The sequence below is a fragment of the Heterodontus francisci genome, chromosome 25 (genome assembly GCF_036365525.1).
Source record: "Heterodontus francisci isolate sHetFra1 chromosome 25, sHetFra1.hap1, whole genome shotgun sequence".
Classification (NCBI taxonomy): Eukaryota; Metazoa; Chordata; class Chondrichthyes; order Heterodontiformes; family Heterodontidae; genus Heterodontus; species Heterodontus francisci.
Window position 1 is genome coordinate 29,837,817 of NC_090395.1, and position 13,628 is coordinate 29,851,444.

Consider the following 13,628-nt stretch of genomic DNA (forward strand, 5'->3'; position numbering starts at 1 on the left):
CATAACGATCTTCCTTTGTTCTTGGTATGACTCCAATCAGTGCAGAGTTTTCCAATGATTCGCATTGACTTCAATCTTGCGAAGGCTCCTAGATGCCACACTTGGTGAAATGCTGCCTTGATGTCAAGGGCAGCCACTCTCGCCTCACCTCTGGAATTCAGCTCTTTTGTCCATATTTGGACCAAAGCTGTAATGAATTTTGGAACTGAGTGCCCTTGGAGTTCCAGTGGAACCCAAACTGAGCATCGGTGAGCAGGTTATTGCTGTGTAAGTGCTGCTTGTTAGCACTGTCAGTGATGCCTTCCATCACTTTGCTGATCGTTCAGAGTAGACTGATGTGGCAGTAATTGGCCAGATTGGATTTGTCCTGTGGACAAATTTTTTTGTGGATAGGACCTTCCTGGGCAATTTTCCACATCGTCGGGTAGATGACGACGTTGTAGCTGTTCTGGAACAGCTTGGCTCGGGTTGCGGCTAGTTGTGGAGCACAAGTCTTTAGTACTACAGCCGGAATTTTGTCAGGACTGTAGCCTTTGCTGTATCCAGTGCCTTGAGTTGTTTCTTTACATCACATGGAGTGAATCGAATTGGCAGAAGACTGGCATCTTTGACGCTGGGGGACCTCTGGAGGAGGCGAGTTGATTCATTCACTCATAACATAAATAAGAGCAGGCTCCTCAAGCCTGCTTCACCATTCATTAAGATCATGGCTGATCTGATCGTGGCCTCAGCTCCATTTTGCTGCCTTCCGTCCATAACACTAAACTCCCTTATAGATCAAAAATCTGTAACTCAGCCTTCAATATATTCAATGACCCAGCCTCCACTGCTCTCTGGGATAGAGAATTCTAATGATTAACCCTCTAAGGGAAGAAATTCCGCCTCATCTCCATCTTTAATGAGGCACCCCTTACTCTGAAACTGTGCCCCCTGGTTCTAGATTCCCCGACGAGGGGAAACATTCTCTCAATGTACCCTGTCAAGCCCCCTCAAAAATATTATATATTTCAATAAGATCACCTCTCATTCTTCTCAACACCAATAGGTACAGGTCCAACCTGCTCAACCTTTACTCATAAGACAACCTCTTCATCCCAGGAATCAACCAAGTGAACATTCTCTGAACTGTCTCCAATGCAAGTATATCCCTCCTTGAGAAAAAGAGACAAAAACTGTACACAGTACTCTAGGTGTAGTCTCACCAACACCCTGCACAGTTGTACCAAGACTGGCCTACTTTAATACTCCATCCCCCTTGCAATAAAGGCAATAAACATTCTATTTGCCTTCCTAATTACTTGCTATATCTGCATGCTAACTTTTTATGATTCATGTATGAGGGCACCCAGATCCCTCTGTATCGCAGCATTCTGTAGTGTGTCTGTAAATAATGTTTCTATTTTCCTGCTAAAGTGGATAACCTCACATTTTCCCACATTATGCTCCATCTGCCAAATTTTTGCCCACTCACTTAACCTAGCTATGTCCCTTTGCAGACTCTTTGTGTTCTCTATCTTCTGTCTGAAGATGGTTGCAAATGCTTCAGTCTTGTCTTTTACACTGATGTGCTGGGCTCCCCCATCATTGAGGATGGGGATGTTTGTGGAGCCACCTCTTCCATTTAATGGTTTAATTGCCCACCACCACGTAGGACTGAATATGGCAGTACTGCAGAGCTTTGATCTGATCCGTTGGTTGTTGGATCGTTTAGCTCTGTCTATCTCATGCTGCCTCTGCTGTTTAGCTTGCATGTAGTCCTGTGCTGTAGCTTCACTAGGTTAGCATCTCATTTTTAGGTATGCCTAGTGCTGCTCCTGGCATGCTCTCCTGCACTCCTCGTTGAACCAGGGTTGGTCCCTGCCTTGATGGTAATAATGGAGTGAGGGATATACCGCGCCATGAATTTACAGATTGTGGTTGAATACAATTTTGGTGTTGCTGATGACCCACAGCACCTCGTGGATGCCCAGTTTTGAGCTGCTAGATTTGTTCAGAATCTATTGCATTTAACGTCACACAATGCGATTGAGGGTATCCTCACTGTAAAGACGGGATTTCGTCTCCACAAGGACTGTGCGGTCAGTCCTGTCAGTACTGTCATGGACAGATGCAACTACGACAGATAGATTGGTGAGAGCAAGGTCAAGTAGGTTTTTCCCTTGTGTTGGTTCTCTCGCCACCTGCCACAGGTCCAGTTTGGCTGCGTCCTTCAGGATTTGGTTCCAAGTGGTCCTACCGAGCTGCTGTTGGCGATGGCCATTCAAGTCCCTCACCCAGAATACATTCCGTGCTGTTGCTACCTTTGGTGCTTCTTTCAAGTGGTGTTCAACATCAGGAAGTACTGATTCATCAGCTGAGGGAGGGCGGTCGGTGGGTAATCAGGAGGTTTCCTTGCCAATGTTTGACCTGATGCTGTGAGTCAATGTTGAGGACTCCCAGGGCCACTTCTTCCCAACTGTAAACCACTGTGCCACCACCTCTAGTGATGGGAGGAGTCTAGGACATTGAAAGGTATGGCTCGGTGACTATGACCATGTCAAGCTATTGCTTGACTATTCTTTGGGACAGCTCTCCCCATTTGGCACAAGTCCCAGATGTCAGTGAGCAGGATTTCGCAGGGCTGACAGGGCATGATGTGCCGGTGCCTGGGTCGATGCCGAGTGGTCTGTCCGGATTTATTATTTTTTGGCTTTTCTGTAGTGGTTTGATGCAGTGAATGGCTTTGCCATTTCAGAGGGCAGTTAAGGATCAACCACATTGCTGTGGATTTGGAGTCATATGTAGGGCAGACCGGGTAAGGACAGCAGATTTCCTTCCCTAAAGGACCTTATTGAACCAGATGGATTTTTATGACAATCTTGTAGTTTCATGGTCACCATTACTGTGACTAGCTTTTAATTTTGGCACAGTGGCGCAGTGGTTAGCACCGCAGCCTCACAGCTCCAGCGACCCGGGTTCAATTCTGGGTACTGCCTGTGTGGAGTTTGCAAGTTCTCCCTGTGTCTGCGTGCGTTTCCTCCGGTTTCCTCCCACATGCCAAAGACTTGCTGGTTGATAGGTTAATTGGCCATTATAAATTGCCCCTAGTATAGGTAGGTGGTAGGGAAATATAGGGACAGGTGGGGATGTGGTAAGAATATGGAATTAGTGTAGGATTAGTATAAATGGGGGGTTGATGGTCGGCACAGACTCGGTGGGCCGAAGGGCCTGTTTCAGTGCTGTATCACTAAACTAAAGTAAATTTTAAATTCCATCAGCTGCCGCAGTGGGATTTGAACTCACATCTCCAGGACATTAGTCCAGGCCTCTAGATTACTAGTTCAGTAACATTACCACTGTGCCACCATTCCCTTTGCTATTGGTTAAACTCCCTATGGCAGCAGTCCCTGAACTGACTGGACTAACCTTGGAAAAACAGGGACAGTATACCTCACTTTGACTGTTCCAGACCATAGCAACAACTTGTATTTATAAAGCACCTTTAATGTAGTAAAATATGCCAAGGTGCTTCAGAACAGCATTAACGAATAAAATGTGTTGACCAAGTTTGTTTTCTGCAGAAAAGGATAGAGGGACAAATGTTGACCCTCGATCCTTTCCTCGGCTCTTTGTGTAGATTGACTTGTTGAACTATTGATGAAAGTTACCATCTAGCATAAGAAACTTCTCCCATTTTGTAGTGGGAGTTACAGTAACTACATGTTGGAATGTGCTGGATGACTTCCGTTCTCTGAAAACTGATGTGGTATGTGAGAACATGCTATTTGTTTCATCTGGTATCCCAAATAATCTTAGCAGTCTAGATAGCTTGATTCTATGGAAGTTGACTCTTTGTGACTCAACTTCATAGTAACAATATAAATTTAAACCCTAATCTTTTCCGAAGTGAAATGGGTAAAAATCTCAATATTCCAGCTATTCATTTTTATCCTGTTCAATATACAGATGCTACCATAGGGCTACTGTATCAGATGCTGGCACTGAAGAAGTTGTGGATAATGTGGAAGGCTGTTGTAGGTTGCAACGGGACATTGACGGGATGCAGATCTGGGCTGAGAAGTGGCAGATGGAGTTCAACCTGGAAAAGTGTGAAGTGATTCATTTTGGAAGGTCGAATTTGAATGCAGAATACAGGCTTAAAGACAGGATTCTTGGTAGCGTGGAGGAACAGAGGGATCTTGGGGTCCATGTCCATAGATCGCTCAAAGTTGCCATCCAAGTTGATAGGGTTGTTAAGGCGTATGGTGTGTTGGCTTTCATTAACAGGGGGATTGAGTTTAAGAGCCGCGAGGTTATGCTGCAGCTCTATAAAGCCCTGGTTAGACCACACTTGGAATATTGTGTTCAGTTCTGGTCGCCTCATTATAGGAAGGATGTGGAAGCTTTAGAGAGGGTGCAGAGCAGATTTGCAAGGATGCTGCCTGGACTGGAGGGCATGTCTTACGAAGAAAGGTTGAGGGTGCTAGGGCTTTTCTCATTGGAACGAAGAAGGATGAGAGGTGACTTGATAGAGGGGTACAAGATGATAGGCATAGATAGAGTGGATAGCCAGAGACATTTTCCCAGGGCGGAAAGGGCCATCACCAGGGGGCATAATTTTAAGGTGATTAGAGGAAGGTTTCGGGGAGATGTCAGAGGTAGGTTCTTTACACAGAGAGTGGTGGGTACGTGGAATGCACTGCCAGCAGTGGTGGTAGAAGCAGATACATTAGGGACATATAAGCGACTCTTGGATAGGTACATGGATGATAAGAATGAAGGGTATGTAGGTAGTTTGATCTTAGGTTAAAGGTTCGGCACAACATCGTGGGCCAAACGGCCTGTACTGTGCTGTTCTATGTTCTATGAAGAAGCTGAGTATGTGTAAGTAAGCAGATCAGGTAAAATATACATGATAAGATGACTGAAAATTACATAGAATGACTCCTCCTGTGCTATAACCATTTGGCCTGTCGTGTCTATGCCAGCTCTTTGCAAGAGAGCCTAGTCCCACTCCCCCTGCCTTTTCCCCATAGCGCTGTCCAGATAATTATCCAATTTTCTTCTGAAGGCCTTGATTGAATCTGCCTCCACCGCACTCAGGCAGTGCATGCAGATCCTCTGCCACCCAATACAGAGCTTGACCATTCAAACCCAATCCAACTGTTTTTAAAAAAAAAAAAAATTGTTAGTTTATAATTTTAAGCAGAGAACTCTAGCTTTGAGTCTGCACAGACTGATGGCAAATATTTACTTGGAAAGATTGGTTAAACAGATTAACAGTGCAAGCAATGAATTGCAAAATTGTTCAATGATTTATGTTTTTCAGATTACCTTTCAGTTGCGTCACATTCTCCGAGCACGCTGTGACCCTGTCCCAGCTGCTAATGGTGGAATGCGCTTTCACTGTGATCCTACATTCTGGGCAAAAAATGTAGTGAATTTAGGTAAGACATTTCCAAAATGAACTTTTTTGGTAAATGTAGTGTTAGCCTTGAGATCACTAATAATTGTTCTCTCTGTCCTTTTCTTCTCTCTTCTTCCTCCCACTTGCAGATTTTCTTCTCCCTCACTCACCCCCATGCACACATGTTCACGTGCATACACAGATTTTGTTCGTCTTAATCTTGTCAACGTGTACAATAAGTAAATCTCCAATGATCAAAACTATAAGTTTCTAATGGCACCTATTTATTCCAAATGCTTAATTCATTGAAATATTTGGGGTTTTTAACCAGCCAATCTATCTTTACTTTGTTTTCCTTGCTGTACCTGACTTGGACTGGCCACACCCCCACAGTTTTAGAATTGATCTTGTTTACTATTGCTTTCTTGTTCTACAACCTGAAATTTGTCTGAAAAGCCACAGTACCTTCTAGAACCAAGGACAGCAGACGTTATGTTGACATTTTTATTGATGCACATGACCAGCTGCAAATAAAAATTAACCCGCAGACTTGATTTTTCTTTTCTAAAATAGGTAACCTTGTGATTGAAAACAAGCCGAACCCTCCAGGTTACACTCCCAATGTAGTTATTGGGCATGGTTCCCAAGGCCAGGGGCCACCTGGGGGAAAACCTCAGGGTCAGATTAATCTTGCACAGCTGCGCCTGCAGCACATGCAGCAGCAGTTTGCACAGAAGCAGCAGCAGATGCAACAGATGAGGATGAGTCACCCGGTAGGACAACACCCCAGGACTACAGGGCCACAGATGGTCCAACAGCAGGTACACTGCGTCATATTACTGAAATGAAGTCCATCCCTTTCCTCTTGATAAGGGAAAGATAAGCTGTTCATAAACCTGTGAAGGTTGTAACAAAAAGTTTCATGACGTGCTTATAGCTTTTTACTATATATGACGTATATATTAAAATATTTTCCAGCACAAATAATCATAGATTAAGCTTCTGATTGCTGAACCCTTTGTCGAAGCAGAATAATTTTGTGGTTGAGCGAGGAAAAGTGATTGGAGTATTTACTTAAAACTGGACTTTCGAAATCTCAACTATCTAGTTCTTCTGTCCGCCCGAACATTTCTGCAGCTACCGATCTGCTCAACCGCGCTGTTATCTCCACCTTTGATGTCCTAGCCCCCAATAAAATCAGTCTCTTTCACCCTCGCCATTCCCCATAGTACAGCTCTCATCTCCAACCCTTTAAATACAATGGGTGCAGACTTGAAAGGATATGGTGGACAACTGGTTTAGCCACCCACCACTAGATCTGGCTGGACCACTTAAAACACTATCGGGTCCTGTTCTCATCTGTTAAAACTGCTTACTATTCATCTTGGAATGCAAAGATAATCTCTGGCTTTTTTTCTCTATTGCAAACCATCTTAAATCACACTCCCCTGTCACTTCCACCTTCACCTCCAACAATAAGTGCGAGGAGCTCATGGACTTCTTTGTCACTAAGATCGAGATTATCTGATCAGCTCTGTCGTGTCCCTCCCTTCCACTAGCCCACCTGGCCAAACTTCCTATAATGCTCCCTCCCTGCCCTAGCACGAAACACTCATCTTTTAGTTTCTAGACTATCTCTCCTCATGTCCTCTCTGAGCTCATCTTGTCCGTGAGACCCACTTCCTGTTCCCATGATCCTATTCACAGTAAATTGCTGATCACTCAACTTTGCATCCTGGTCCCATGTTCGCTGATATCTTAAATGTTGCTCTTCATGTGTTGTCCCTCTCCTTTAAATCTGCCATCATCATCCCTTTCCCAAAGAAATACCTTTGACCCCACCACCCTTGTAAACTACCGTCCGACCTCCCTTTCATCTCCAAAGCCCTTGAACGTATTGTCACCTTCAAAATCTGTTCCTGTCTTTCCTGGAACTTCATGTTTGAATTCCTCCAATCAGGTTTCTGCCCCTGCCACAATACCTGAACAACAAAGTCACAAATGGCATCCTGTCTGACTGTGACAAAATAAACATACCCTCCTCCTCCTTGACCTGTCTGTAGCCTTTAACATGGTTCACCACACCATCCTCCTCCATTGCCTCTCACTGACATCCAGGACTGGGTGGGACTGCTCTCACCTGGTTCCATTCTTATCTGTTTAATCTCAGTCATTGGCTTCTGTTACTGCTCCCGCACTGTTACCTCTGGTTTCTCGCATGGATCTGGCCTTGGCCCCTTCCTATTTCTCATCGACATGCTGCCCCTCAGCGAGATCATCTGGAAAGCACAGCGTTGGTTTTCACATGTATGCTGATGATACTCAGCTCTACCTCACCACCATTGCTCTCAACTGCTCCACTATTGCTAAATTATCTAACTGCTTTTCCAACATCCAGTACTGGATGAGCAGTAATTTCATCCAATTAAATATTAGGAAGATTGAAGCCATTGTTTTCGGTCCCCACTCCAAACTCTGTTCCCTCGCTACCAACTCCATCACTCTCCCTTGCCCTTGTCTGAGATTAAGCCAGTTTGTTTGCAACCTTGGTGTCAGGCTACCGTGCTCTTATTCCAGCCATTACTGCAGCCTCTTATAACATTGCCTGACTTTGCTCCTGTCTCAGCTCACGTACTGCTGAAACCCCCTTTCGTTACCTCTAGACTTGACTATTCCAACGCAGTGCTGGCTGCTCTCCCACATTCTATTCTCTGTAAACTTGAGGTCATCCAAAACTCTGCTGTCCGTGTCTTAACTCACACCAAGTCCCGTTCCCTTATTACCCCTGCGCTCGCTGACCTATGTTGGCTCCCCGTCAAGCAACGTCTTGATTTTGAAATTCTCATCCTTATTTCCAAATCCCTCGATGGCCTCGCCCCTCCCTATCTTTACAATCACCTCCAGCCCCACACACCTCTAAGATATTTGCACTCCTCTAATTCTGACCTCAAGTAGGTGAGGTTTTAAGTGATTACTTTTCATGTGTGTTCACGATGGAAAAGGATGATGTAGGTGTGATGATCAGGGAGGGGGATTGTGATATACTTGAACAAATTAACTTTGAAAGGGCGGAGGTATTAGCAATTTTAGCAAGCTTAAAAGTGGATAAATCCCCAGGCCCAGAAGAGATGTCTCACAGGCTGCTATGTGAGGCAAGGGAGGAGATAGCAGCGGCTTTGAGGCAAATTTTCAAATCCTCTCCGGCCACAGGAGAGGTGTCAGAGGACTGGACGGCAGTGAATGTGGTACCATTATTCAAGAAGGGTAATAGGGATACACAAGTAATTATAGGCCAGTGAGTCTAAAATCAGTGGTAGGGAAACTATTGGAAAAATTTCTGAGGGACAGGATTAATCTCCACTTGGAGAGGCAGGGATTAATCAAGGATAGGCAGCATGGCTTTGTCAGGGGGAGATCATGTCTAGTAAATTTGATTGAATTTTTCGAGGAGGTGACTAGATGTGGAGATGAGGGTAAAGCAGTTGATGTAGTCTACATAGATTTCAGTAAGGCTTTTGATAAGGTCCCCCATGGGAGATTGGTTAAGAAGGTAAGAATCCATGGGATCCAGGGCAATTTGGCAAATTGGATCCAAAATTGGTTCAGTAGCAGGAGGCAGAGGGTGATGGTGGAGGGGTTGTTTTTACGATTGGAGGCCTGTGATCAGTGGCGTACCGCGGGTATCGGTGCTGGGACCCTTACTGTTTCTAGTGTACATTAATGATTTAGATGTGAATATCTGAGGTATGATCAGTAAGTTCGCAGATGGCACGAAAATTGATGCTGTCGTAAATAATGAGGACGAAAGCCTTGCATTACAGGATGATATAGATGGGCTGGTAAGATGGGCAGAGCAGTAGCAAATGGAATTTAATCGAGGTGATGCATTTTGGGAGGACTAACAAGGTAGGGGAATATACAATGGGTGGTAGGACCATAGGAAGTACAGAAGATCAGAGGGACCTTGGTGTACTTGTTCATAGATCACTGAAGGCAGCAGCACAGGTGGATAAGGTGGTAAGGAAGGCACATGGGATACTTGCCTTTATTAATCGAGGCATAGAATATAAAAGCAGGGAGGTTATGATGGAGCTGTATAAAACGCTAGTTAGGCCACAACTGGAGTACTGTGTACAGTTCTGGTCCCCACACTATAGGAAGGATGTGATTGCACTGGAGAAGATGCAGAGGAGATTCACCAGGGTGTTGCCTGGGCTGGAGCATTTCAGCTATGAAGAGAGACTGGATAGGCTGGGGTGGTTTTCCTTAGAGTAGAGAAGACTGAGGGGGGACATGATTGCGGTATACAAAGTTATGAGGGGCATAGATAGGAAGAAACCTTTTCCCTTAGCTGAGGTATCAATAACCAGAGGGCATAGATTTAAGATGAGGGGATTTGAGGAAATATTTTTTCACCCAGAGGGTGGTTGTAATCTGGAACGCACTGTCTGAAGGGGTGGTAGAGGCAGGAACCCTCACAACATTTAAGAAGAATTTAGATGAGCACTTGAAACGCCTTAACATACAAGGCTATGGGCCAAGTGCTGGAAAATGGGATTAGAATAGATAGGTACTTGATGGCTGGCACAGACGCGATGGGCTGAAGGGCCTGTTTCTGTGCTGTATAACTCTGACTCTTGTACACCCCTTATTTTAATTGATCCACCATTGGTGGTCGCACCTTCAGTTTCCTGGACTCCAAGCTCTGGAATACCCTCCCTACACCTCTCCACCACTCGTCCTTGCTTTCCTCCTTTAAGACACTCCTCAAAACCTACTTCTTTGACCAAGCTTTTGGTCATCTGACCTAATATCTCATTTTATGGCTCGGTGTCATACTTTGTTTTATGATCCTGTAAAGCACCTTGGGATATTTTATTACATTAAAGGTGCTATATAGATATAACGTTCAATTTTGAATCTGGAAGGTAGGCCTAAAAAAAACATAAAACATTCATTCTTTTGAAATATAATGGACCCAGTATTTATGCCATCAGTTTACTTCCCATTGAAGGGCTTCAGTGTAATGGGTATAGGCACATAGTAGCAAAATGTAAATACTGTGGGTTCAGTACAGCTGGGAAGCAGATAATTGTATCTCAGAAATTCTAAGTGTGACATAGTTTCTCTTGTCCTTCCCATCCTCCACACAGCTTAATTTACATCTTTAAGCTGGCCTTTTGACATTTGCTAGAGTTCTTTGAGGATATAACAAGCAGAGTCGATAGAGGAACTGGTAGATATAGTGTGTTTGGATTTCCAGAAGGCATTCGATAAGGTGCCCCATAGAAGATTATTGCACAAGATGGGAGCTCATGCTATTGGGGGTAACATATTAGCATGGATTGAGGATTGGTTAACTCACAGAAGACAGTGTCAGCATTAATGGGTCTTTTTCAGGTTGGAAAGACGTAACTAGTGGAGTGCCACAAGGATCAGTCCTAGGACCTCAATTATTTACTATCTATATTAATGACTTGGAGGAGTGGGCGGAGTGTCACATATCCAAATTTGCTGACGATACAAAAAATAGGTGGGAGGGCATGTGATGAGATGAGGAATCTGCAAGGGGATGTAGATAGGTTGAGTGAGTGGGCAAAAACTTGGTAGATGGTGTTTAATGTAGGAAAGTGTGAGGTCATGCACTTTGCTGGAAGAATCAAAGGCAGACTCCAAAAAGGTGCAGCACAGAGGGATCTGGGTGTTCTTGTGCATGGAACACAAAAAGTTAGCATGCAGGTGCAGCAAGTAATTAAGACAAATGGAATTTGGGCCTTTATTGCTAGGGGGTTGGAGTTTAAAATTAGGGAAGTCTTATTACAACTGTACAGGGTGTTGGTGAGGCCACACCTGGAGTACTGTGTACAGTTTTGGTCCCTGTATTTAATAAAGGATATACTGGCATTGGAGGCAGTTCAAAAGAGATTCACTAGGCTAATTCCTAAGATGAAGGGGTTGATTTATCAAGAACGGCTAAACCGGTTAGGCCTTTATTCATTAGAGTTTAGAAGAATGAGGGGTGATCTTATTGAAACGTACAAAATTCTGAGGGGGCTTGACAGGATAGATATTGAGAAGATGTTTCCACTAGTGGGGGAGTCTCAAACTAGGGGCCATAGTTACAGAATAAGGGGGCACTCATTTAAAACTGAGATGCGAAGGAGTTTCTTCTGAGGGGTAGTAAATGTCTGGAATTCTCTACCCTAGGGAGTTGTGGAGGCTAGACCATTGAAAGTATTTAAAGATGAGGTAGATAGATTTTAGAAATATCAGGGAGTTGAGGGCTATGAGGAGCTGTCATGAAAGAGGAGTTGAGGTCTGGGGCAGATCAGCCATGATCTTATTGAATGGTGGGGCAGGCTTAAGGGGCCGAATGGCCTACTCCTATTTCTTATGCTCTTTACCACTCGTCCAAGTCAAAGGAGTTGGTGCCTATACAAGATCCAAATGAGAAATTTCTGAAGTTGACTTTGCAATGCCATTTTAAAATTTGCATAACTTGATTCATGTTATCTTTTTAGCCTCCACGTTTGATTAGCATGCAAGCCATGCCCAGAGGAAATTTGAATGGTGCTGCACTTCAGGCCCATCAGGCTCATCAAGCCCATCAGATGAGAATGGCACAAAACGCTGCTCGCATGGCTGGAATGTCTCGACATAATGGGCATCAGTACCCAATGATGCCTCAGATACCACGACAGGTAAAGTGGTCGTCTTCAGAGATTCACAACTTGCAGATAGTTTCAATGAAAATAAATTCAGGTATATCCCTTGTATTATGTTTTTGTCCTCCAAAGGAGTGGTATTAAAATAGCTTAAAATTGCTGGCATAGCCAGTCTGTTGCTGGTGCATGAAAGTTACGATTTTAAAACCGACCAGTTATAGCTGACGCATATTTTGTCAGGCTTTTAGATCTTTGCCAGGACAGCCATTGTGTAACTAAAGATCAATTTATCCCATTTCCCAGATATTTAGGTGTCAACCTTGGCTTAGCGGTAGCACTCTCCTCTGAGTCAAGAGTCATTCCTGGACTTGAACACAGTTTAGGCTGGCAGTTCCATGTATCACCAGGGGTGGTGCTGTATGGTCAGAGATGCCATCTTCATGCCCTTTTTTCCCTCTCGGGTGAACATAAAAGTTCCTATGGCAGTGATGAAAGAGAGTTGGTCTGGTGTCCTGGCCTACATTTAACCCTTAAAACCCAAAACAAATGATCTGATTTGTTGCTGTTTGTGGGAGCTTGCAATGTGCATTTGAATGCTACATTTTCTACATTGCAACAATGACTGCTTCATTACCTGCAAAACCATTTGTGTCGTCCTAAGGTCATGAAAGATGCTATATAAATGCAAGTATTTCCTTCTATTGTATTCCCCTGAACACAGGCAGCGGATTCATTGATCCAGAAGCAGGTGGGATCAGATGCCTTGAAGCAGTGCTGCTGTTAATCCTTTAGCAGAGAACAAATGACATCAGGCGGGATTAGCGAAACATGATTTCTGTCGTGCCCCAAATTAAAACCATATTGCTCCTTCAGCATAGGCACCAAGGTGTTCCATCTTTGTTACGACTGAAGTGGGAGAAATGCACTGTCTTTTCTAGTTTCACTTCTCCACAGGTCACAACATATATTTTGCATATTCACCCAGTTACCGATACGGTCAGTCATAGACTCTATTCTTTATCCCAGAATAAAACGCACCAACCAGGTTTCTTTAATAAACAACAAAATTATCAGTTTATTATCAAACAAAACTTATTCAGTTATGAAACAAAGCATTAACACACATTGAAATATGAAAGTTCCCTTTTTAAATATCTCCCAGACACACACACACTATCTCTCTCTGTCTCTCACACACACAGGAAAAAAAAAAGAAATTCTCTCAGCAGAGGTCTTTTAGAAAAAAAGACAAAAAAAACTTTGGCCAAATAATTGCTAATTCTTGAAGAAAAAGAAGCTATGGAAGGATGTCCGTCTTGGTCTGGGGTCTGGGTTTATGAAGACGGGTCACTGGGATCTTTTCAGCAGCAGTTCTTTCTGGAGATGTCGAGAAATAGTCTGGTTGGCTTTTCAGGAGAAATGTGGCATCAGTGGTTTCAGTTACCATGCTCTGAATTCACAGGGTTTTTTCAAAGAGGTAGAGAAAGAGGAGCTGACAAACTGGTTTTCTCCAGGTCTTTAAGAGGGGTGCAGGAAAGATGAACTGATTCTTTTTAAGCAGACTACAAAACCAACTG

At 43.9% G+C, this 13,628-nt stretch overlaps 1 protein-coding gene across 3 annotated transcripts in view; it reads left to right on the plus strand.

Moving 5' to 3' along the window:
• The window catches only part of trim33 (tripartite motif containing 33), a 248,971-nt gene that overhangs the window by 191,321 nt on the left and 44,022 nt on the right, over positions 1-13,628 (plus strand). For all 3 annotated transcript variants that reach the window (XM_068057034.1, XM_068057036.1, XM_068057035.1), the window contains 3 exons: positions 5,309-5,426; positions 5,960-6,207; positions 11,908-12,087. In XM_068057034.1, the coding sequence (XP_067913135.1) occupies positions 5,309-5,426; positions 5,960-6,207; positions 11,908-12,087 (546 nt within the window). The remainder of the gene's footprint in view (positions 1-5,308; positions 5,427-5,959; positions 6,208-11,907; positions 12,088-13,628) is intronic.